The following is a 25,434-nucleotide window of genomic DNA, read 5'->3' as shown; positions in this document are numbered from 1 at the left end:
TTTGCCTTCGAGGTGTGTGGGGCTCTGCTCTCCCACCTGCGGGTGAGTCTCTTAAGGGCATGGGTGAGTCTATGTCCTCCCTGCACCTGGGGCACCAATTTAGCCACCAGCTCTGAGAAAGATCCCTAATCATGGCTTCCTTGGTTTTGAAGGGAAAACTCTAACCTCATCTTCAGAAAAACAGGGCACCTCTCTAGCACTAGCACAGCCTAACCGTTTTCCCGTCCCTCCAGGAGGCCCGGAGGAGCCCAGGAGGCCAGGAGGTTTAGGGAGGACCTAGGCTGTCTCCCCAAACACAGAGCTGGAGGGGCTGAGGGCCAGCCACAGGTTCTCCAGGGTTCCTCAGGGCAGGGGGGACTGCAACAGTGTCTGTGGTTCCTCAGTCTTTGCAACAATGTCCTCATTCAGTCAGGGCTGGGCCCCTGGCTTCCTATCAGTGCAACCGCAGCTGTCCGGAGGAGGACGGCAGAGCATGGAGAGCAGACGTTAGGCTGGGGAGACAGGTAGGAACCTTCACCAGGAGGGCTCTGGGACAACCTCTGAAGATAATCTAGGCAGAAAGTTTGCAGTCCCCTAAATTAAGGCACCTAACAACAGCTCACTCCAAGCGCAGCTTCCTTCTTTTCATGTAGAACAGGAGCTTCTATTTAACTCTACAAATACGAATCAAACAAGTACCATTTACTCAGCACCTCCTGTGTGTTAGGCAGCAAGCTAGGCAATCCCCATACTCATCATCATTTTAATTCTTTGGAGCAGGCATAATTATCCCCATTTTTCAGATAAGAAAACTGAAGTTCAAAGAGATTACTGACTTTGCCAAGGTCCTGCAGCTAATAATTGATTTCAGCTGGTACTTTAACCCAGGCTGATGACTCCAAAGCCTGTGATTCTTCTTCTGTATAGGATGTTGTCCCTCCCCCACCCCTTACCCCCCAATTCCACAAAGGTGAAGAAATTATATAGGGGGCCCAAGCCAGTCCCGGGCTCAGTTTTCAATGAGAGGCAGTGGGTGGCAGTGGGTGTCTCTGCCTGTCCGCTCGAGCTGAGACATGGGTCTCCGTATCCTCAGGCCGGGACTTACACCATTGGCACTCTTGCTTCTCAGGCCTTTGGCTCGGGCTGGAATATATACCACCTGCTTTCCTGGGTCTCCAGCTTGCAGACAGCAGATCGTGGGACTTCTCAGCCTCCATAATCGCATGAGCCAATTCTTTATAACAAGTCTCATTTTATATGTATATTTTTTTTCTCTGGAGAACCCTAAAGTAATACAGTATCTTGACTAATGCAGTCCAAACAGAAGAATTTCTCTATAAAAGTCAAAGCCGAGGGTGGGGCAGGAAATTGTTTCAGAAAGCAGAACAGACTTCTCACCCTGACCAGGTGTTTTTTTTTTTTTTTGGGGGGGGTGGCCTCTTTAAAAGGGAAAATCTCACAGAAAGGTGGTTTGACCAGGGGACAGGCTGGCCTCAGAGAATGGGTGCTACTTAACATCCAACATAAGATTTTCCTAAAGTGACCCTGGCCAGAGAATGGTGTCTACCCAAAACACAGAGTCATTCCTTTATCCAGTAAGTGTTTATTATCTTCCTCCTCAAGAACATTCAATGGCTCCACCGTCAGTGGCCTCCAGGATAAACTTCAAATTCCTTGGAAAGGCACACTAGGCTTTCTATAATCCAGTGCCCACATCCCTCTCTGGCATTATCTCCTATTTTCCTTCATGCCAGTCCCAAGGGTACTTACCACGTTCCCCAAATATGCCACCCACTTCCACCTGGGCGGTTCCTTCAACCCACATGATGCCCTTCACACCATCCATGCCCGCCCACACCCCACACCTCCATAGATCAAATGCTGTTCCTTGGGCTTTGTATTAAATTAGTTCTTATTGCTGTGCATCTCTTTCTCTCGGTACACTGTAAGCTCCTAATGGACAGAAACTTTCTCATTCATCTCCACATCACCAGCATTTATTTGTTTAATAAATGTATTCTGAATTATGTGCCTGCTGTGTAAAGGGCACCATTCTAGGTGCTAGGGATACAAAAATGAATAAGACAAATTGATAAGCCTTCAAAGCTTTCTCCACCATTTAGTGGAGAAAACCAACATCCCCCTCTATAGTTAAAGTGCAACATAGAATGTAAACTAACACAAAAGATGTAGAAAATATTGCTCTAGTATTCAGAGGAGAGAGAGGTCCTTTGGCCAGCGATACCGGTGAAGCATTCTTGGAAGAGGTGGGATCTGAGCTCAACCCAGAAAAAGAGTTCAATTAATTAAGATCAGGTGTTGAGAAAGCAGAGAACAAATACCTGGAGACAGGAAATTCAAGGTATGTCTGGTGAATCTTTAGCTTTAAATGCCAGGCTGAGAAATTTGGGGGTTTGGGTTTTTGGTTTTTGGTGGACAGTGGAAGTCACTGAAGTTTTGGGGAAATGGGAGAGATAGGGTGAAAGCAAGGTGGTTGAAAGGTGATGGCGGAGGGTCCTGAGTAAGGACATTGTTACACAACAGAAAGCTTCAGAACACACACAGCTCCAACCACCTCTGCACAAAACATACTCTTCTCTGACACACCCTACATGTCCCCATGGCACCTCTGAACACTCGCTGACAGCCTGACGTTTTTTCACCTTTTCCACAGTTGCAAAGCTGATGACTTTCCTAAGGTGCAGGGTCCAAGATGCAGATAGCCTCTTCCATCTCCATCCCTGATAGGCCAGGGCCTGCTGCGTATGTGCCAAAGCAGAGGCTCCTCTCTCTGGGAAGAGAGCAGGTGCCTGCCCCTGGGAGACTGCTTCATGTCATCCCCCCAATCGCATCTTCTTCTCTCATGATGGGAGGGGAAGCTGAAGACTCCAACCCGACTCCCCAAGTTCTCCTGGGTGCCATCTCTTCTGCTATCCTGATGTCTCCCTGCCCCCAACTCCTTCTTCTCCCCTCCTCCAAGCTGGCTCATCCTCAGGCACTAGATGCTGCCTCTGTTTCCCTTTTTGGCTTAGACTGTCATTCCCTCCAGAGTTCATTCCTCACATGATCCCCTAACAATCCCCTCAGAAACCCTAAATTCCCTTTGCTGTACACTGAATGTTTGTGTCCTGCCAAAATTTATATGTTGAAACCTAATTCCCAATAGAATAGTATAATATTTAGAGGCGGGGCTGTTAGGAGGTGATTAGGTCATGAAGGTGGAGACTTCATGAATGGGGTTGGTGCCCTTATAAAAGAGACCCCTAGAGAGAGCCCTTGTCCCTTCTGCCATGTGAAGACACAGCAAAAAGATGGCCATTTATGAACTTGGAAACTGCCAGCATCTTGGTCTTGGACTCCCAAGCCTCCAGGACCATGAGAAATAAATTTCTGTTGTTTATAAGCCACCCAGTCTATGGTATTTTGTTATCGCAGCCTGAATGGACTAAGGCATTACCCTTCCAGCCACTTTCTACCCCAGGAAAGAGATAAGACCTGTGCCCTTTTCTCTCCATCCTTCCCTGGCAGGGAGTTAGGCCTCAATCTTCCATCCCATTGATGGGTTCCAAGGCAAAGACTGACACCAGAATATAAGGGGCTCCCAAACTGAGGCCTTCCAATATCAGGGCTGCAGAGGGAGTCCCAGGGCCTCTCCAAGCCAGACAATTCCCAGTGTAACAGAAGATGTCCCTTATCTAATCACAGCACGGGAGGACTGTGGGAAGCTGCGACAGCCTTTCCCTCTGACAGGTTGGGTGGCAAGGACAGTGACAGTGGTGGCTTGGCAAAGATGAGTGAGCAACCCGGTGAAGAGGCAGCCCTGACCTGGGGTTCTTGCCTCAGCTTTGTCATGGGCCTCTGGGTGACATTATGGCAGTCACATTCCCTCTGTAGTCTCAGCATCCCTGCCTCTAAACATAAGAGGGTCTCTCTCTTCCAGTTCAAACATCCCGGGAGGCTCTGAGCTAGGGAGTTGAGCCTCCACACACACCTTCATTTTTCCAGTTTTGCTCAGGACCCAGTGGCAAAGGCTGCCCCCTACTTTGGAAAGTGATTGGGGCTACTGTGGGGGTGGAGACAGACATCCAAGGCTCCTGGCTCCACCCATGGCAACAGGAAATCCATGCCTGGCACTCTCTTGTCCCCATATTAGCTCCAAAACGGGGTCCAAAATTCCCAAGGCACTGGTGGGTATTGGATTGTTAATAAAAAACAGTCTCACAGGGCTTTGAAAGTGAATTACTGATAATAGGAACCCATCTCTTTGCTTCCTGTGTAGATGTTTCAAACCTTCACCAGATGGAGAATTACATTCCAAAGCCTAGCCCAAAAAAGAAGGGCAATTTCCTTTAAAAGTCCAAGAGGATCAAGCCAATTGTAAATACGAATACCACCAGGGAAGTGTATTGGTAATTTCCTGGGGCTAGGTGTGGGAAGTGAATGGAAGTCTTCTTAGCTGTGCAGCTACTGACTGCAGGGCCCCCTCACTGAAATTTGGGTCCTAGGTTTTTGTTTCAACTGGGGTACACAGGCACTCATCTAGCTGCACCTCACAACGCAGGCTCTACTGGAGAAGGAGGCCCTCTGCCCTGTTATTTGAGCCTGCTCAGAGCACCCTGACCCGAAAAGGTAGCCCCACCTCATTTTTCCAGGGTACCAGAAGGGAGCCTGGGATTCTGTTAAGAGGAACAAAAGAGAGCTCCTTTGACCCCTATGAGGGACCACAGGCTGTGATGGGTACAGACATGGAGAAGGCTTCCCTGCAGCTGGGTAAAGCTCATCAGGCCTTCTTTTATGTGTAGCTTGGTGGTGGGGGGGGGTTCATATCCATTCTCTCAAGGCATTTTCACCTCAACCGAGAGAGGAAAGCAGAACAAGAATTTTGACCTCTGTTTTACTGGTGAGACTACCAAACCTCAAAAAATGTAATTGCGGGGGCTTCCCTGGTGGCGCAGTGGTTGAGAGTCCGCCTGCCGGTGCAGGGGACGTGGGTTTGTGCCCCGGTCCGGGGGGATCCCACATGCCGCGGAGCGGCTGGGCCCGTGGGCCATGGCAGCTGGGCCTGCGTGTCCGGAGCCTGTGCTCCGCAACAGGAGAGCCCACAGCGGGAGGCCCGCGTACCGCAAAAAAAAAAAAAAAAAGTAATTGCTTCAGGCCCCTCATAGCTGGAAAGCAGCCAGGTGGATTTCAAACTCCTGGTCTAGTTTTTCTTCTCCTATGCTACTCTGCCCCTCTGTCTTTCCTGGGGTGCCTCACAGCCTGGAAAGCAGTTAGCCCTTTGCTTTCCGAATATCAAAGGACAAATGTGATAAACACTCCCCAAGGTCCAGACAGCTCATCTGCCCACAGGGCTGCTTCAGGGCCCTATCTAATAATCTAACCAGCCTCCCTGTTCCTGGTGCTCCATTAGCCTGGCAAAGCCCACATGTGTGCAGGGCCAAGCTCTGCCCTCTGTGCAAACATACTTGCAGCGTCAGGCTGTCTTAAAGGACATTTTAACTGAGCTGATCTTCCAGTTTTAGCCACAGAAGGGATGAAAGCCTAGGAGAGGCCCTCACAGCCTTGGCCCTCCTTTACCCACTGAATCAGTGAGGGAGATCAGCCCCTCACACCTGCCCCTGCTTTGCTTACACTGCAGGGCCTCTCAGCAATCCGATTGGCCTGCAGGGCAGACGTCATTGCGCAGTGGGGAAGTAGGGCTGGGAGAAGGGAAAGGAAGGGAAGGGAAGTGCTCTTGACTCTACCGTGGTGTTTCAGGGGTGGTGACTAAGAAACAGGAACCTCCCAACTAGTCTAGCGTTTTCTTCCCTGCACCAGACACCACGGCCTTCTCCACCAGCCTGGGCTGCTTCCTTGGCACTGTGGGTGTGGCTCTACTCCCGGCTTGGCTTCTGGGGTTTTCCACTGTACCAGAGCCACTTCGAACAAGCCCTGGCTTGGGACTGGCAGCTTGGCGGAGAGGCCTCGCTCAGCAGGAGGCCACACCCCAGCCACTGAAGCCACAGGATTGCAGGAGGCCGCTTCAGCAGAGCGCTGTTCTCACAGAGCTCCCGGCCGCAGCCTCCTCTGCAGCCCCCTCGGCTGCAGGCTCATGGTGTCACGGAGTCTCCCCCCAGGCTGAGCTAGTTCTCCAGCAACCAAATTTCTCCTCCTCATTTCCTAAGGGAGGCTGCCTGGCAGCCACAGATGGGCACAGCCTGTGCCAAGATCTCCATGGTAACCAGGGGCCACAGCTTCCTGCCTTGGGCGACGATCCAGAGCGAGCACCCTTGGCAGGGCTCCCTTGCAGACTCCAGTGGGGCTGAGTGTCATTCGGGCCCATCACACCCCACTGTCGTGCCTGGAACTTAGGAACAGCCTAGGGAGGAAGCCCAGCTGGGTTTCCCTGGAAGACTTCAGACCCAGCAGGAGTTCTCTGAGAAAAGTCTTGAAACGGGGCAGGCTAGGAAGGCCGTTCTTTGGAGTCCACCCACTCCCTCCCACATGGAATTGATTTCTCAGGGCAGGCTGTGGGGCTCTGGTGGTAAACCTTCTTTAGGGTAATGGGTGAAAGTTGAAAATTGCACAGTGTGTTAGTTGCCTTTAGACTGCTCTCCCTGGCAGAGGAGGTGCTGGTGATGCAGAAGATAGTTTGCCATGGATTAGGCAAGAATCCCAGGTCCTTGTTACCCCTACCCCATAAAGTGGCCCCTGAGGCGTTTGAGGGGCTGGCAGGCTCTTAACCAGGGTGGGTGTTTATCAATGTGGAGTCAAAGTGACAGGGAAGGTAGGGTGGGTGCCCCGGGAGCAGAGATGGAGCTAAAACTCACTGCCTCAGTGTCAAGAACTGGGGCGGCCTCTTCAGAGAGATTCCGTTTCCAGGAGAAAACCAAATCAGAATGCCAAGTGGAACCGCTCCTGGTATGACGCGCTCCTCCTCTCAGCCCTCTGTGCGCATCTCCGGGGGTGGGGGGGAGCCTGAAATTCAGTTGTGTGGATAGTGGACCGGGCAAGGTTCATAGCCTTCCCTGCACCCTGGGGCAGTCCCTCTCCTGTTCAACTTCTTTTCCCAGTCTCTGAGGGGAGTTCGGTTTTTGCTCAACTTGTGCCTTGGGCTTTTGTGATGCAGAATCAATACCTGGTTGGGGAAGACTGTGTATTTGGACTGGTAGTGGAAGGGAGGATTTGGGTCTACAGGATGTTAATCTGTATAATAAAGAGGAAGAGAAAATATCTCAAGGGAATTTTGGAGGCAGTGGAGGTGGAAGACTGGAAAAGGGTTGCCTTAACTTCTGCTGACTGATGAAGGGAGATTTGAGAGTAAGGAGAATTCTTGGTCAATGCTGCTATGGACATCACTGTCGTCTCCACTCTCACTTTGCCAAAGGGCGAGCCTGGGATTTGAGCTATTTTGAAATTACTTGTGATGCTGAAGGGTGCTTCCTAGTCAGTGCTAGGACATCAAACCTCGCGGGTGCAGACTTTCTGAGCGTTGCAATAATAATCACTCCCATGTTTATTGAACATTTAATATGTACGTCCCCAGCACTCCTACTAAACCCTTTAAAAGCACTGTTTAATCTTCACAACTGCCCTGTGGAGTAGGGCACATCATTACTCCTGTTTTCCAGAAACAGAAACTGAGTTTTGGGGAGGTGAAGGCACTTGTCCAAAGTCACACAGCCAGATGTGCTATAGCCAGGCTTCAAAGACATGAAAGCCAGGTGGCATCTGGGCAAGTTCTCTGCAGGGAGACCAGGTGCAGCTACTGCCCGTGACAGCAGGGACAACGGGGAGCTCCTCTCAGGAAATTGCTAGGCCACGCTGAAGAGGGCTCTCTGTGGAAGCCGCAGCCTCTCACTGACCTAATGAAGTAGAAAATCAACAAAGTTGACACCAGGCACCGCTCCATGGAGGCTGCTCCCTCACTGCTTTGAGCAGCAGGCGTGCGCTGGGGGCTGGCGTGATCATCTCGGACAGCTCCTGTCAGCCTGTTTTCCTGCCATTTTGTTAGTCCTGGGACAGAGACGTTGGGGAAAACAAAGCCCAGATTGACCCTTTCCGAGGAGGGCCCTGTCTATCTTTCTGTCCAGGCCTTTCAGGAAACAGACATCCCTGCAAACTCCTCCACTTGGAGAGATACTCTGCACATCTCCTAAGGGACAAGGAGGGGCAGATGGCAGAGCCTCCATCTGTACTGCATTCCTCTGCTGCACCAAACTTACTGTCCTTCAGGAAGAGGGTCTCCATGGGGACCTCAGCTTTGGGAGCCAGTCAGGTTCAAACCCTGACATGACTCCTACTGCCTGTATGTTTGTGGGCAAGTCACTTTCTAAGCCTTATGCATCTTTGAAGTAGGAAAAACAAGGAAATAGCTCAATAAACCATATTCCTATCTCAGGAAATGAACTGAGGAGAGAGGCAAGTTTGTGGTCACTGCTCTGACCGTTTGTTTTATCTATTTCAGACTCTAATTGGTTCAGAGCATTCTTCCTGGCCCTGCACCCAGGCCGAGCCTGACCCCTTCCTCAGGTGAGGATCTTCTAGAACCTGCACATAATGACTGCTTTATCCAACCTTTTTTTTTTTTAAGATACCTTATTACCTAGTACTAAAATTGGTTGTATATACAAGGCTGGGCTGGTCAGGGAGGGGCTACAAGTTTCCTAGTTTTTTATGGCATACTTAGTTTATGATGTAAAGTACATGGTTGTTTCTGGCCACCCTACGCTGGCTGGTCTCTGCCCCTTGCATGGATTCAGAAAGGCAGCCCCTGCCCACGAGACCCTGGCCTCCTTCGGTTTTGTTTCTCTCACAGTTTGGAAAGAGAGGCAGCCATGCAATGTCCAGAGAGCAGCAGGGTGAGGCCCATGTTTCCAGGGGACAGGCCCGCTGTCGTCTTTCCCTCAGTATGGCTCTTTGCTTTGGCCTCACACTGCTCTGGGTTTGACTCCTGATTCCACCACTCACTATGAGAACTTGAGCAAATTACTTCCTCTCATGGGGCCACTGTAGAATGGGGATAATACCATTTTCATAGGTTGTTGTGAGGTTTAAATGTAAAGCACCCGGCACCCAGTAGGTGCCCAATAAATGTTAGCTTCCTTTTCGATCCCTGGGGGGCAATCTGGAATGTTGAAATGAAGATACTTCTGGGAAGCTCTCAAGAGCCCCGATCTAAGAAGAGGGATGGCCTCCAGGAGCTGGGAGAGACCTTTGATACCACCTGTTTCCCCACCTGCGCTGCCTCATCTGGGCTGGAGCTGTGCCAGGGGCAGTTCTGAGACAAGCGAGCAGCCTCCCTGAGGCTGAGAACTGAATGCTCTGTCAGTGACCAGCCCCTCCCATGTGCTCACCCTGCATCTCAGAGCCGCAGGAGCAAAGGTGCAAAGAAGGGGGCTCTCTGGGGGCAGAAATGCAGCTCTAAAGAGGGAGGCAGTTTCTAAAGGCCAGCTTTGCTCTTCTAGTGCCCACACTCTGCAACTCACAACTGGCTAACTCCAACCAGGCCCGAAGGATTTCTATGTCCATTTCACAAAAACAAACAGTGAGATGCCCACACTGGACAATCCTTAGTTTCCATTCCAGCTGGGGGAAGAGCACAGGCCCTAGGGCTTTTTTTTTTTTTGCAGTACACAGGCCTCTCACTGTTACGGCCTCTCCCGTTGCGGAGCACAGGCTCCGGACGCGCAGGCTCAGCGGCCATGGCTCATGGGCCCAGCCGCTCCGTGGCATGTGGGATCTTCCCGGACCGGGGCACGAACCCGCGTCCCCTGCATCGGCAGGCGGACTCAACCACTGCGCCACCAGGGAAGCCCCCCTAGGGCTTTTTTAGAAAGAAATGTGCTTCTTAAGTCTCCTTTCTGGATCATGTAGCACTAGCTAGCTGCAACTCAGCAGCGTTGGTGTTTAGCAAGTATCAGTCATTGTCACAATGTTTGCCATTCCTGAATAGCACCCATACTACTCTATTCAACGTGCTTCTTTAAATTGACTCCCTATTTTACTTAGCTTCATCCCTAGCAAAAATGTGCCTGATATGCCAGTTACATTAAATATATATATACACACATTAAAATATATAACTATACAATTAGAAATTTGAAATGCTGTCATCTGATATTTACTCAACCCCCTGCAGGTGTGCTAACCACACTTTAGAAAACACTGGGCTAGTGAACAGCTTAGCAGTGGGATCATGTGATATGCTCACACACACACCAGGGGAAAAAGCACGAGCTCAGTAACTTTGGCGTGCTCTATGACAAGGAACGGAGGATAGCCACTAGGGGTTTGGGTTGTGGACAAAGAATGCTGCTTGACAAATCAGTAAACAAAGGATGTTGTGGCCATCAAGTCATCGGCCACTGCAGTCACCCCCAACGGTGCACCCTGAGTGGATTCAGGATGGAAAAGAACAGTATGCTGGCCCTAGATAGCTGAGGTGCATATCAAAGGAATGATTTCAGTGAGCCCAGACTCTTGCACCTTCCCATACAGAGAAAAGCGCTAAATTCATTAACTTGAGATGTTTGTTTTTTCTTTAATTAGCAGAAACCTTTTGATGTTCAACTACCTGGTTTGTTTTTGCAAAACTCTTATATATGCTGGCTCCTCTCTTACCTCTTCTGAAGGATCCTTCAGAGCTATATGAGAGGCTGTCTCTCGGGCTTAAGTCCTCAGTATGTCTGCCGAATAAAACATAAGTTTCAACTTTTAGGTTGTGCATTTTTTTTCAGTCGGTTTAGAGCAGTCATCTTATGGGGCCTTTAGTCATGAAATGGTGAGCATTCACCTCGACACTAAAATAACCACGAGTCAACACTAGTGGATCTCTGGTTAAACGTGGCAGATTGAACTCATATGTTTATCTTAGTTCCTTCCCCAAATCTTACTAAAATAATGGGAAAAGAACATACAAACATATAATCACAGAACGACCAAGAGACTGGAAGAGGAGACAACCGCAGCTGAGGTCTGTCAACCACATTTTAGAAAGCTGAAATCAGTGTGACTGACACGAGAGTGAAATCTAAGTGGCCACAGAGGGAGGTGGTGAAGAGATGGAAGCTGATTTGCACTAGATGGGCTCAGGAGCTGGAGGGAGCAAGTTCTATGGAAGATAGGAGTACAGTGTGGGCCTGAAACAAGGGATCTAAGAGACTGGAGATTCCTGGATTCCTTCCCCACCTGCGCAACAAAATGACTGCCTCTTGCCTCCACCCTCACTGAAAATAAGGGGTTTACTCTTTGGGGAAATGCAATCAGGACGCAAGCAAAGTGGTGAGAGGCACTGGCGCATAAGAGAATGTCTATAGACAGAGAACCCCCTTCCTGAGGCAATTCCCAGAAAGCTAGTCTCCAGGCTTATACTCCCAGGTAGAGACACAGCGGCTCCTTCTCTGGAGAGACTGAATGGTCTCAGAGAAAAGTTCCCCAAATACTGACATGTGAGAGACCTGGCTGGCAAAGCGGCTTCCCCCCAGTTACCCCGGTGGACGTCCTCTATTCGACAGACCTGCCTGTGCACATGGAGCTTCTAATCCACGTTAAATAACTTGCTCAAATATAAGGGCCAGCTGAGGGGGAGTGTTAGAAGATCAAGCCAGCTGCAAACTGTGGTGAAAGAAAAGTTGGTCAATAAAGTTAAGGGAACCTTAGTACCCTGCTCGGCTGTGATGCTCGATATCTTCTATTTGCCCTGCAGGTCCACTCTCTTCTTCTCCACCCTGCTCTGGGTTCTGAGGGGCTGACCTGAAGCAACCACACAGCAACGGTGCCCCCATGCCCTCTGCCTTCCCTGCAGAGACTGGGGGAGAGGGAAAGTGAGATGGAGCCCTCCCTGTGGGACTGTGGGTGGGTTGTGTCCCTTAACTCCTGTCAGGGTCCCTTCTCTCCTGGTAACCACTTCTTTCCATCGCCTCATCAGGCCTAGGCCTGGTAACTAGGATACTGCACTATAACTTATGGTTTCTCTCTACTCTGCCTACACTTTGGAAAACTGTCCCTTTATTAATCTCCTTAAATCACCCAATTTGAGGGTGCCATTTATTTCCTGCCAGGACCCTGACTGAAGCACCAAACAATATTCACATTATCAAAATGTGAACACTGTTGATCATCAAAAAACTGTGAACTATATTGGGAGGCTGGAGAGAGGGAAATGGGAATAATGATAAGAACGCTAAATCCTTAATGACCATAATAGTGGAGGATAACAAAATTGATAAATTGAGAATGGTATAAGCTAAAAGAGTTGAAAGTGATTAATTCTGTGATGAGGGAAGTTGGTGGATTTGATGTTTTGGTATGCACCTTTTAGTGTTTTTGATTTTTTAAATTATGAGCATGAATAACTTTGCTAAAAAACAAAATTAATTTTTAAAAAGTAAAATGTCAGGAGAAAACAGGACAGCGAAGGTCCGTTGAATTCTTCTGAGGACCCAGCACATAATAGAGGCTTAGGCACCAACAGCAGAGTTGGAGCCTGGGTGGCCCTCCCTTAGGGCTTCAAATCCAAGAATCTGTGTCCGTCACTGCACTTCAGGAGAATGAAGCAGTCTCCCAGCCTCAGAGCCACGTGTGCTTGTCAGTGTGTGGCCTGATAGCACAGATCTCCCTTTCTCCATTATTTAGAGCAGGGAGAAAAGAAAGTTCCAGCCTGCCTGAGCAGGGTGGGGAGACAGTAAGGCGATTAGAGAGAGAAAGGTCAATAGTTCGCAGCTGCACAGATTTGCTTTGAAGAGCTGAGCCTGAATCTTAGCTCTCCACTCTCAAATTAGAGTCAGGGTATTTAGGCAAGTCATTTCACCTTTCCGAGACTCAGTTTTATTAAGTTCCATGAAGGCACAGTCTATTCTACCCATCATCTAGGACACTGCCTTTTCCTGACCCGGAGATTTTATACGGTGGGGTCTGCAGACTGATGTATAGTAGGAGCTTGATAAATAATTGTTGAGTGAATCCTAAGGATTAAGAATGTACATATAACATGGCAAATATCTAACAAATAGATCTAATAAATATTAGTTTTTTTCCCTTACTCTCTGGTCCCTATCAATGTTGATATTTTATGCCAGCCTGAGTCAATAAGCTTTGAGCTGAAGCCAGGTAAAGGTAAATAATAATAAATGGTACGAAGAACAATTATTGAGTGCTTAATTTGTGCCATGCAGTATTCTAAGCACTTACATTTATTAGCTTATTTAACCTTCACAATAAATCTGTAAGTACGTTTATTGCGCCCATTTTAGAAGTGAGGAAACTGAGGCATGAAGTGATGAAGCAATTGCACAACTATTAAGTGGCAGGGTTGGGATTTGAACCCAGGTAGCTCAGCTGTAGAGCTTGAGCGCTTTCTCGTTTACTAGATTTTTACTAACCTATTCATGTAACACAGAAAATTGATCACTATTATGTTTTTAAAGAAATTCCTTCTTGCCTAACTAAGCTATACTTGTGATATGCAACTGTCCAGATGACAAATCACCATGTTTAGGTCTGGGGATGTGCTCCCTGAAGCCTGTTGGTGTGACCTTGTTTTGAAGAGAAACCCCTTCACCTGTTTTATCAAGTTTCAAGGTTGCTCTCCTGCTAACTCAGCATATTTTCAACCTGTTTTTCTTTGATCCCAACCTCTATTTTTTCTCTTAATTTTTATTGGAGTATAGTTGATTTACAATGCTGTGTTAGTTTCAGGTATACAGCAAAGTGAATCAGTTATACATATATCCACTTTTTTAGATTCTTTCCCCATATAGGCCATTACAGAGTATTGAGTAGAGTTCCCTGTGCTATACAGTAGGTCCTTAATAGTTATCTATTTTATATATAGTAATGTGTATGTCAGCCCCATCTCCCAATTTATCCCTTCCCCCGCTTACCCCCAGTAACCATAAGTTTGTTTTCTACATAGATCCCAACCTCTATTTTTACAAAAAAATTTTAGCGAGTACTTAAAAGATAACAGGATGTGCTTCCCTTCCCCTTCTCACCAAAAAAAGGGAAAGTTTCCCTAAATATCAAACATAAGATATGAAATGAAACATTAATTTCAAATGAATTTTGGATTCTAATTTACAGTATCTTTTAACGTACAGTTGTCTCTTGACCTATATTTTACATCCCAGGGAAGAACACAGAAACGTTCTCCTCACGTTCTCAAAAGAATGGAATTTATTTCATAAATACTGCAACTGAAGTGTGAAATCAGTTATAAGCAATTTTATATGTATATTTTAAAGTAATTTGGAGAATGTAGGGCACCACAAAAACGTGACTATTAATACATCTATTAAAGATAAGCCATGAAAATTAGACTTGGGCGGTTTTTGGGGGGTAAAAGTACAAAAGTAAGCACCTTTACTGTTCTTTGAGGAAATTTTCTTCCATTTAGATTTCTGAACAGTGAAATCGAGAAGATGCTGCCTTTCACCGTGTGGCTCAGTGAAAACCTGTATCAGCATTAAGGACAGCACTCACCCAGCACATGTCATGTGATGGACTCTGCTCCAAGTGCCCTATGTATACTCTATTTGTTATCCTCACAGTAATCCTATCAGTTAAGTACTATAACACTCACTTTACAGATGAAGAAGAAACCAAGGCACAGATTAAGTAGTCACACATCTAGTGAGCTACGCAGCTGGGATTTGAGCCCAGTGTAGGTCCAATGACTGTGCTCTAATGGCTCCGCTACACCATGTCTCTCCTGCTGCTGAGGCTGCAGTCGATTCTGGGAGGGCCTGTTACAACACTACTTTTTCTCTACTTTTTATAGTAGAGAAATTCCAAAAATTCCAAGGAATTTTTGCATTCAGGCCAGACATAGCCTGTTCTTATGGATAACCAGGTGCCAGAAGTAGCACACTAATGGATAAGATCAAAATTCATAAAAACTTAGCTTACAGAAATGGGACCATGAATGGGTTCTCTATGGAGAAGAGCCCCATTGTCAGGGCTTATCTTAAAGGGTATAAATGTGTGCACAGCTGTTTCTTTGCTAGAAAAATCTTAGATTGTAGGTTAGAAAAATAATTTTAAGCACATAGAAAAATGTCCAGGAGAAAATACACTAAGCACTACCTCAAGAGAATGAGATTTGGGGGTAAGGATACAGAAACATCTTCTATTATTTTATATATGTCGGTACTATTCAAACCTTAAAAATATTATACTTTTGTAATAATTTAAAAAATGGACATTAATGGTCAGTGATTTTGTATTTGTCATTCCTTTTTCACTGCTCTGTTCACCACTTAGGTCCTCGAACCAGAAAGATATAACTCTGAGTAATAAAGGTCTTTGAATTCTAATACCTAGTGAACCTGAATTTGACATGAGGGGAGGGCAAATCCAGTGAGGTAAGTATAGACATTTCTGTGATTATAACTAGCATGTAGTTGAGTCTTGTTTTTCAATCCAATCTGACAATCTTTGTCTTTTAGAGTGTTCAGTCTGTTTCAATTGCTAGTAAGTTGGGTTTAAGTCTACCATCTTGCTATTTATTTCTATGACTACAGATGAGTAAAATTTTAAATTTAAGCCAGTTTAGGGACTTCCCTGGCAGTCCAGTGGTTAAGACCCTGCAGTGGGGATGCAGGTTCAATCCCTGGTCAGGGAACTAAGATCCGGCAAGCCGTGCTGTGCGGCCAATAAGCAAATAAATAAATAAATACAAGCCAGTTTATCTTATGCTTCAACCTCAGCCTACTTTCCTCTTTAAAGAGAATTCATTTTTATTTATTTATTTATTGGCTGCGCGCACAGCTTGTGGGATCTTAGTTCCCTGACCAAGGATCAAACCTGGGCCCACAGCAGTGAAAGCACCAACTCTTAACCACTGGACTGCCAGGGAACTGCCTTCGGCCTACTTTTGTTATCATTCATCCCAACAAACACAGCAGGTTACCAGATGGCCAGAGAGGGTGTAGGTTTTTCATGCTGTTTTGTTAGTGGGAGTGGAAAGAGCTGGATCGCTGGCTCCACCTCAACAGGTATAATTCCATGTTTGTCATAAATATTAGGGATTCTACAAGACTATGCAAACAGGGCTCTGTGGTTACAAAGTTTGAATTCCAAGGTCTTTTCTGTGACTTAAATACACACCCAATCGAGGATATGGACTACAAACTAAGGCTGATCACCCCTGAACCAGGTTCTAGGCAATTCTCCAGCTCTGGACAGTTTAAGAGCTGAAAATAATTAAGACTCCCCTGGCCTCAGGAACAGGGAAAACAGCTGAGTCTTGAAGAAGCTAAATTGGGAAAGGGCAGAGGTAATGCACTGAGAACTCCCATGCAAGTTCTGACACTGGAAATAGCAAATCTAAGTTTAAAACGGGCAGCTTTCCATACGAGGGCCACTGTTGGCTCCAGATGATATATGCACCAATAGGAAATCACTTTCTGGATTAAACCCTCAGCCTGGATGAGTGGCTTACCCGCCTAAGTTATTGGTGTTTAAGCAATCTTGCTTTCCAGACTGAAGCAGATGTCACAAAGTATCCTACTCATTTTGCAGTGTTAAGTCCAAAGTAGACTAGCACTACTGATTTTATGTTTTTCCAGGAGAAACTCATTTTCCTAAGGCATGCCATGCTTTCACTATACTATTGTATTTTGCAGCCCTTTGGGCTAATGGGACCCACTAGGCAGAATAACCCCATAATGTGATTTGCAGTAAAAGAAGTACAGAATAGAATTGGAGGCAGGAATGACTGATGGGGCAGTCAAAGGAAAAACTATGCAGTGGAAGCCTGGGCTGGGGAATAAAAGCTTCCAACTTCACAAGCATCTTGTCCCATCTCAGTGACTGCAGAAGCTTAGCAGTTTAGAGTAAGCTCTGACACTTACTGGGGTAAATTACTTAACATCAAAACCATTTCTAAAGGTGCTAGGAACAGTACTGGTTTATCGCAGCTCTCAATCACCAGCGGCTGCTATCATTTTCCACAATGTGAAGGTGGGGCCATAGTAGGTCTAAACAGCGGCCAAAGTTCATTTTGAAAGGACTCCAAGGATCAAGTATTTCAAATATAAGCTGGACTTGAAAGTGAGAGCTACCTCTGGTGAAATCCCCCTTAAGTCCTTCATTCCTTATGAGACTTAATCATACACCGTAACGAAAGTCTTTATTCAGTTCCCTCTTCTATTTACCAGAATTCCACTTTAATTTGGACCTAGTTTCCAGTCTGGATTGTTCCAAAGCCTTCTAGGTTTTGGCATCCCCAACTGCTGGACTTTTAATCCAACAAAACAAACAGAACAAGCAAAATACCCTCAGAAAAACAACTCATGTGCTTAAAATTTTCTCCAGGTCCCCCGTGCCTAATGGGTAAGGTCTGAATTTCTTATCTTGGCCTTACAAAGCCATCTGAAACCTGAATTAAACTGATTTTCCCAGCCTCTTCACTTCCAACTCTCCAATCCAACAAACACTCTTGTCCCAACACGTGTGTGTGTGTGGGTCTTTCAAAGTCTTCACATCTTCATCATGCACTTCCATGTTCAACCTTCAAGGCTTAGGTAAAATGTTACTTCTTTAGTGAAGCCCACCCAATTCCCCCAATGGTTTCTTCCTTCAGGTTCCATTATATTTATCACTTAATCTTTAACAGAGCACTCAACAGAGCATTTTATTTCTTTACGTCTGCCTTTCCCAGACATACTCTTTCTTCTATTTCAAACATCTTTCTATCTGCTCGATTGCTATTGCTTATAGAGTAGTTGTGGTAATATTCATTTGAAATGCACTTCGTAAAACTGTGAAGTGTAACACACCATTACTAAACTGATCTGAAGGAGAAATGGGACGGCTGAAGCAGAAGAATGATGTTGCTACTTTCCTTTTACTGGTTCAAAGTCTGAACAGGTTGAAAACCTGTTGTAGCCATTTTATGAAAGATAACCAGCTTGTATAATGGCTTAAAAAAATGAGTAGCTCTCGAGCAGCCCACCCAAGTAAGTACCACACATAAGGAGAATCCACAAGATGTGTTACAGTTAAAAGAGTATCTATAAAAAGTTTTACTTTTTTCTGTAATTTTTAATATAAGACATCTAAAGTCTTAGATAAATGGTGAGTTGATACTATCAGGAACAAAATATGGCACAGATTCCAAAAACAAATCTTTTTTTTTTTTTTTTGCATTTAGGCTTTGCAGTCACTATGCAATGATTATCAATTCGCCAAGGACCGTAACAGTCAGATACTGGAGAAAAAGAGATATGAGAAACATCTTTTATTTTTTCTAAAGAGGTGAAAATAAGTAAGATTTCTTATATCTCTCACTCATAAGATTTTTAAACTCTTAAAAATGCAATTTCTTTTCAAAGCACATGCCATCTTAAAAAAAATCTTAGCAATGTACATTTGCACTCAAAGAAAAACATGCAGCGCATTGTCCTCTGACAAAATTCTGCATAAAAACCCCACACGACTTTCTGCAAATATGTCCCCTCTTTATCTTTTAGGGACTCCAAACCACAAACATTCAGTGCAATATTTATTGTTTCTTATTTCCGTAGGAAACACAGGACCAATGATGTCTTCTGACTACAACTGTTTCTGGATGGCTGAGCAACAGTCTCCCTCTGCTTTATTTTAAAGTACTCTCTTTAGCTTGCTGATGTAAGGTACAACTAGAATTCAGCAAAACTTGAGGATCCAAGTGGAAGATGGAGGAGAAATACTTAAGGTGTACCCTGTGCCATAAACTTAGGAAAAAAATTTACACAATAACAAAACAAAACCAAAAATCCTCAGATTTTATCAATGCACCCTTTCAAAAAGTTTTTTTTTTTTTAGATTCCTGAAAGCAGCTTAATGTGAATCAAAAGCAGTTCCTGAGTAACTGCTGTAAACAGTGTCTTTTTAAAATATATATATATATATATTTGCAACTTAGCTCATTTTGGTTCTGCCTTAATTTACCTCCCTAGCTTTTAGTTTAATCCTAGTTCCCTTCTTTTCAGTTCTCAATGTGCAAGTACAATAGCATCAGCTCCGAGTCGGCATGGTACAGATGTTTCTTGTCACTTCTGTGTGATCACCTGCATGTCTGACAGGCCAGGTTTCCAGAGTCACTGCAGGTCACAGTTCTCTCAGTCTCACAGAACCTGTGAGAGCCACGGACACTTCACGTTTTCTTCATCAGACGCCGTGACTGCCACGTGTGGAGCTTGTTGTAAGCTGTCTGGAGCATCTCCTCTATGTGACTTACCAACTGAAAAACATAGCAAGACACTTAGGCAACAATGGTAAAGGCTGGGGAAGTTACTGCTTCTGATCCAGATCTGGCACATACTTCAGTGCTGTTCCCAAGCTCTTTTTTGTTTCTCCAATGAGGTAACATGCAAGCCCTCTGTGAAGGTGTTATCAGACACATTTTGTATAGAAAGGTAAGAGGGATGGTGGGGTATAGTAGAGGCTGGAAATTCACCTGCTTTGCCTGCACTGTATGTCTGCCCTGTCATTAACCAGCCATAGGACAACATGAAATCCTGGGTTCTAGGCTTTAGTTTCTTTTGTCAAATGAGAAAGGTGAACTAAACTGGTGATTTCTAGATATAAACATTAGCCTCTTGACTAAGATCAAGACGGTAGCATCAACACTAACTTAGAGAAAATTTGAAAAATGCCCCACTCCCCTGAGGCAGCAGGTCTGGGATGAGACCCAGGAATCTTTTGATTTTCAAAAGCTCCTCCACTTAATTCTGCTGCACAGGCAACCTTGTGAAGCACTTTTCTATGTTCTCTAGGGTCTTTTCCAGGTCTAACACTTCAGGATTTCAATGTAACTCAGCAGATTACAGAAAAATCTAAATGGTCTCAAAGCTTCACACAAGTATTATGTCATGCCTTAGGTCAGGACTACGTATCTTGAGCAGAAAAAAATTTTACCCTCGTCACAGACATAACTAGAAGTCAACAGGACCACACTGATCTAAGCTGATAAAGACTCCTAAGGCAGAGTGTCTTTGGATTATCTGTTTCCTCGGAAGTGGACAGTGTAATTTACATGGTTGGAAGTAAAAGTCTTATGAAAAGTCTGCAGGTCAATTTTGGCAGTATGGGGACAGAGACCAGGAAGTCCTAAATCCTTGTAGCATGCCAATAACTTAGATTCAATCTGAGGTAGTTAAAAACAAAATAAACTCTTATTTACCACACCTCTTATCACTGTGTGTGTGTGTGTGTGTGTGTGTGCGCGCGTGCGCGCGCACGTGCACAAGGGGGAGTGTTATGTTATTTACTTCTGTCTGGGAACTACACTGCTCCATAGGCTGCAGTGGCTCCACAGAACCAGTTAGAAGAGATGAACGCCACAGCCTCCTTTAAGGCTGCACATGGCCTCAGAATCCTTTTGACTATAGTGCTCCACGCAGTGACAGTCAATTGAGAAGGCACATAAACTGAAATCTACTTGTCACCCTTGCTCTGCTGTGGGAAGACACTTCAAGCTTCTTTTCTGATTATAAATAACATTGTTATATTTTAAGAAAAACCACTTAGAATGTTTAGGGAATAAAAACTTACTAAAAATATTACTGATGAAGATTTTTCAACTGTAAAACTTGTTTTGATTATCCTACTCACTGAAACACTGAACTCTTAAGTTTGTACATACTACTTTTTTCCCTGTCACCTCTGAGAAGACTTGCATTAACACATAGGGAAACAATCTTGTGTGGTTGCTCTAGCCTTCCATTAAAAACAACGCTAAAAATCCTGGGCATAAGGTGACACTTCTCACTGCCTTACCCACTGCCATGCCCTGCTGTCAACCACGGAAGCTGAAGGCAGACCATAATCCAGGAACTGTTCAGCTTACTTTCATAGAATGGCAATTCTACCTTCCTCTGCATTGCTACATTTGTACTTGCTACTCAGGTTTTCAAAATAAATACCTTTAGGAACATACATATAGGTTGTAGATCTATAAAGAAAAGCATGTAGGTGATTATTACAAATCCTGGTTAGTCATGGCCTTGAGAGAGTGGGACAGGGACACTCAGGGTACTGGTTCTATTTTTACCATGATTGGTGGGTACACAGATACTTGTTTTACTATTTAAAAGAGCAAAAAAAAAAAAAAAAAAAAAGAGCAAATATATTTTATACACTTCTGAATGTATGATACATTTTACAATTAAAAAACTATTCCTGGGACTTCCCTCGTGGTCCAGTGGTAAAGAGTCCGCCTTACAATGCAGGGGACACAGGTTTGAACCATGGTCAGGGAACTAAGATCCCACATGCCACCGGGGAACTAAGCCCGTGTGCCGCAACTACAGAGCCCACGCACCACAACTAGAGAGAATCCCGTGCACCGCAAGGAAGAGCCCGCGGCGCCGCAACAAAAGATCCCGCATGGGGCTTCCCTGGTGGCGCAGTGGTTGAGAGTCCGCCCGCCGATGCAGGGGACACGGGTTCGTGCCCCAGTCCAGGAAGATCCCACATGCCACGGAGCGGCTGGGCCCGTGAGCCACGGCCGCTGAGCCTGCGCGTCCGGAGCCTGTGCTCCACAACGGGAGAGGCCACAACAGTGAGAGGCCCGTGTACCGCCAAAAAAAAAAAAAAAAAAAGATCCCGCATGCCTCAACGAAGATCCCGCGTGCTGCAACTAAGACCTGATGCTGCCAAAAATAAAATAAATAAACGCTCTTAAACAACAAAAAAAAGCAGCCTTAAAAAAACCAAAAAAACCCCCAGTATTCCCAGCAACAGAAAAAAAACAACATATATACTCATTTACAGGAAAACAAAGTAAATTTCATCATTTTACTACACAGAGAAAAATATTAGGCCAAAATTAAATTGTTGCCTTACATTTGTGCTTAAATACTGTCTCCGAATTTTTTCTTGGAATGGGCAGAGTTTTGTAACTTGGAATCGTTCCAAATTACTTTTCATTTTCACTACCTAAAAAAAGATGAGAGAAATAATGAATTACAGACTCTCAAAGAACCTACAGGGATCAAGAGAAAAACACACATAAGGTTTCTTTTTCTTTCTTCTTCTTTTTTTTTTAAGATTAACTGGCTCCACCAGGCAGAGAAGCAATATCGAATATATTCAGATTCTTTTGGTTTATAATTCATATCCTTCCTGATGTTTTTTGTGCATGCGTATAAATGCATATGTAGAAAATATACAGTATACACTGTTTAAAAATTCCACTTGGTTTAACGGCAACATCTTTAAGTCATTAAATACTAAGTCGTCATTTAAAATGGATGTATCTTTAACCAATCCCCTTCTGGTAGATGTTTAGACCATTTCTCACAGACAGTGGTAGAGAAACATCTCTATGGCTCAGTCTTTGCATACATTCATTGTTAATTATTTCCTTAGGTTAAGTTTCTAAATGTTGAATTTCTGGGTCAAAGCGTGTTTTAAAAAGGTAGTACTTGTAGTGGAGGAAAGGACTCTCTTCTTAGCAACTTGGCCATCACTGATCATTCTAAGTTTTTTATCCTTTTACAAATTATAGATGAAAAATGCGCTTTTTATGTAGCTTTAAAGATAATTTATTTGAATACTGAGTATGAAAATTTCCTCTTAGGTTTATTGGGCCACTTGCATTCTTTAGTGAATCACCTGTTAAAAATGTTTTGCCTATTATTTTAAGTGGGGTATTTATCTTTCTCTTAAAGATTGTTTATAAGAGCAGACTATATAGTAAAGCTATTACTACTTTTTTTTAAAATTGAATTATAGTTGATTTACAATGTTGTGTTAGTTTCTGGTGCATAGCAAAGTGATTCAGTTAACTTTTAAGATGCACGATTATAAGTTATGGGAACTGGTCTGGATCTCAAGTTTCTTTGTATACAAAATGGGTGTCAATACCTACTCCATCAGGATGCTGTGAGGCTTAAATGAAACAATATATGCAAAGTAGTGTTTGGCACATGGTAAACATTCAATACAATTTTCCAACTTCAAGATAACACTTCACTAAGTTACACTACTACAACAGCTGGCTGTGTTTGGAATGGGTTCTGACCTTTTCTTCTAGGAATGGCGTATTAACGGGAAAGCAGGACCAGAAGTGCCGTAGAAGTTCCCCAACAGCCACATACAGGTGTTTCAATTCAGACTGAATATCATTTGGCACCATCTCTGCAAAAGAAAAAGTGGTCCATAGGATAAAAGCTATTTTCCCCTGTGTGTGGTCTCTGAAAGAATGACAACTCAGAGAATAAATCTGAATGTGCACTCTGCCAATACTAAAACAGGATGTGCTATTCTGAGACAAGTTACTGATTTTGTGGCCGACAGACCACAGAATTTAAATTTCCTTGGGGTTTTGGAGGAATTTTCAGGTTTTGCTTTAAGAAGTAGGAGAGGAAAAAAAATGTGTGACGAGCAATGTCACACATTACTAGTGTGACACAGCAACGTGCCACTGTTTGTAATATTAAAACAATACTGAAACATCAACTCTTGTCTAAATATGCTTTAGGATCTGGATGCATAAAAACAAAACAAAAATCCCAGAAATGTCCCAAAGAGAAACCAATAAAACTTAGCACTCTTCTCAAATTGCTCTTCTGAGGTTATTTAGGTAAACGGACAGCAACACGAGGTCCAGCACATACGGTTTATGGCTTGCTGTGTCCCTCCCTGCATCAGTGCTCCTCCAGGTGACAGTGCTGTGATGGTACTACTGGCAGCACTGCTTGAGAGAACCTGAAAGAAATTAAGACAAAAAAGTGGTTTCTCTCTTTTTTGGCCATCTTTTTTACTTAACATTTCAGTTCTATAGCAAAATGTCCAATAAGTCTTCATTCCTGTATAAATACATAAGTTATAGCAACCAGAGTGAACCACTTTCCATGAGGCTAGAAACACAATATGTGTAGAAACAGAATACCTACCAATCTTCCAGGAATACCAGGCAAGTCCACAGGTACTTCAAAATACACACGCTTTTGTCTAGTCAAGCCCCCCTGCCTTTTTTAATGTACAGTTGATTTACAATTTTGTGCTAGTTTCAGGTGTACAGCAAAGTGATTCAGTTACACATGTATATGTATATATCTATATATTTTTTTCATTCTTTTCCATTATAGTTTATCACAAGATACTGAATATAGCTCCCTGTGTAGTAAATTCTTATTGTTTATCTATTTTCTATATGGTAGTGTGCATCTGTTAATCCCATACTCCCAATTTATCCCTGCCCACCACCCCTCCTTCTCCTTTGGTAACCATAAGTTTGTTTTCTGTGTCTGTGAGTCTGTTTCTGTTTTGTAAATAAGTTCACTAGTACTTTTTTTTTTTTTTTAAAGATTGGGAGTGAGTTATTTAATAATCTATCTATTTATTTATTTATGGCTGTGTTGGGTCTTCGTTGCTGCATGCGGGCTTTCTCTAGTTGCCATGAGTGGGGGCTACTCTTCATTGCTGTGCATGTGCTTCCCATTGCAGTGGTTTCTCTTGTTGTGGAGCATGGGCTCTAGGTGCATGGGCTTCAGTAGTTGTGGCACGCAGGCTTATCAGTTGTGGCGCATGGGCTTAGTTGCTCCACGGCATGTGGGATCTTCCTGGACCAGGGCTCGAACACGTGTCCCCTGCATTGGCAGGTGGATTCTTAACCACTGTGCCACCAGGGAAGTCCCTGTACTATTTTTTAGATTCTACATAGAAGTGATATCATGTAATATATGTCTTTCTCTGTCTTAGCCAAGCCCTTACTTAACTACCAACTTAACTTATGAACTCTTAGCACTGAAGGTAAGAGTGCTAAGGTAAAACTGAGTTTAAGGAAAGAAAAAAAAGACAATAAAACAAATGTTAAATCCTTACTGGCAGCTGACATAAGAAAATCCAGCAAAGCAGAAATATATCATTTGTCACTTTTCAAGAAGTGAATACACCTAGCCAAAAGGGGAAAAAAACCCACATTCCCCACTGTATCCATATCAACATTTAGGGACATGACTGATCTATCTCTTCATTGAGTGCCTAACAAGTACCAAGGGCTAGCCATGGAGAGGAGCAAATCATTTGCTGAATAGCTCAAGCGCAGGTTTAGTGTGTCTCAGTGGAGTTTTTACAAGTAGAAACCTATGTGTGTATGGGCTGGATGAAAAAAAAATTTAACTTGGTGTGAAGAGCACATTACAGGACAACTATGAGTCAAGGGGACATGAGTGTTCACTTTATTCCTATTTCCTTTTGTTAGAAATGTTATAATGCATTGTAACCAGAAGTTTCAGTGACCGCTGAGCTTGCCGACTAGTCACTGGCTACACTCAGGTATACACATCCGAGGGCAGATGACCTCTTCATGTGTCTCAGATAATGAAATCACTTTTTTAGGGGTGTGCGGAAGAATCTAAATATTTAAGACTGACTACAGCTTAAAAAAGTTAGGTGGACCTACTTTGGCCCAAGGGCCAGATCTTGCACAAGTATAGTATCTAGAGAGTGATGTCCAGAAATTTGGGGAAATCTGGGATTTTT

General features: G+C 44.4%; 1 protein-coding gene across 1 annotated transcript in view; it reads right to left on the bottom strand.

The window, feature by feature from the left end:
- Positions 1-18,186: 18,186 nt before the first annotated feature.
- GTF2H1 (general transcription factor IIH subunit 1) overlaps positions 18,187-25,434 on the bottom strand; it is a 31,881-nt gene continuing 24,633 nt past the window's right edge. The window contains exons 12-15 of the mRNA XM_029207184.1: positions 23,565-23,655; positions 22,970-23,085; positions 21,790-21,882; positions 18,187-19,183 (exon numbers count right to left, since the gene is read on the bottom strand). Of these exons, the coding sequence (XP_029063017.1) occupies positions 19,097-19,183; positions 21,790-21,882; positions 22,970-23,085; positions 23,565-23,655 (387 nt within the window). The 3' untranslated portion in view covers positions 18,187-19,096. The remainder of the gene's footprint in view (positions 19,184-21,789; positions 21,883-22,969; positions 23,086-23,564; positions 23,656-25,434) is intronic.

The sequence above is a fragment of the Monodon monoceros genome, unplaced genomic scaffold, assembly GCF_005190385.1.
Source record: "Monodon monoceros isolate NGI ecotype Baffin Bay Population unplaced genomic scaffold, NGI_Narwhal_1 Super_Scaffold_7, whole genome shotgun sequence".
NCBI classification, from domain to species: domain Eukaryota; kingdom Metazoa; phylum Chordata; class Mammalia; order Artiodactyla; family Monodontidae; genus Monodon; species Monodon monoceros.
The sequence above is the reverse complement of the archived record's forward strand: the minus strand, read 5'-3'. Positions and strand labels throughout refer to the sequence as shown.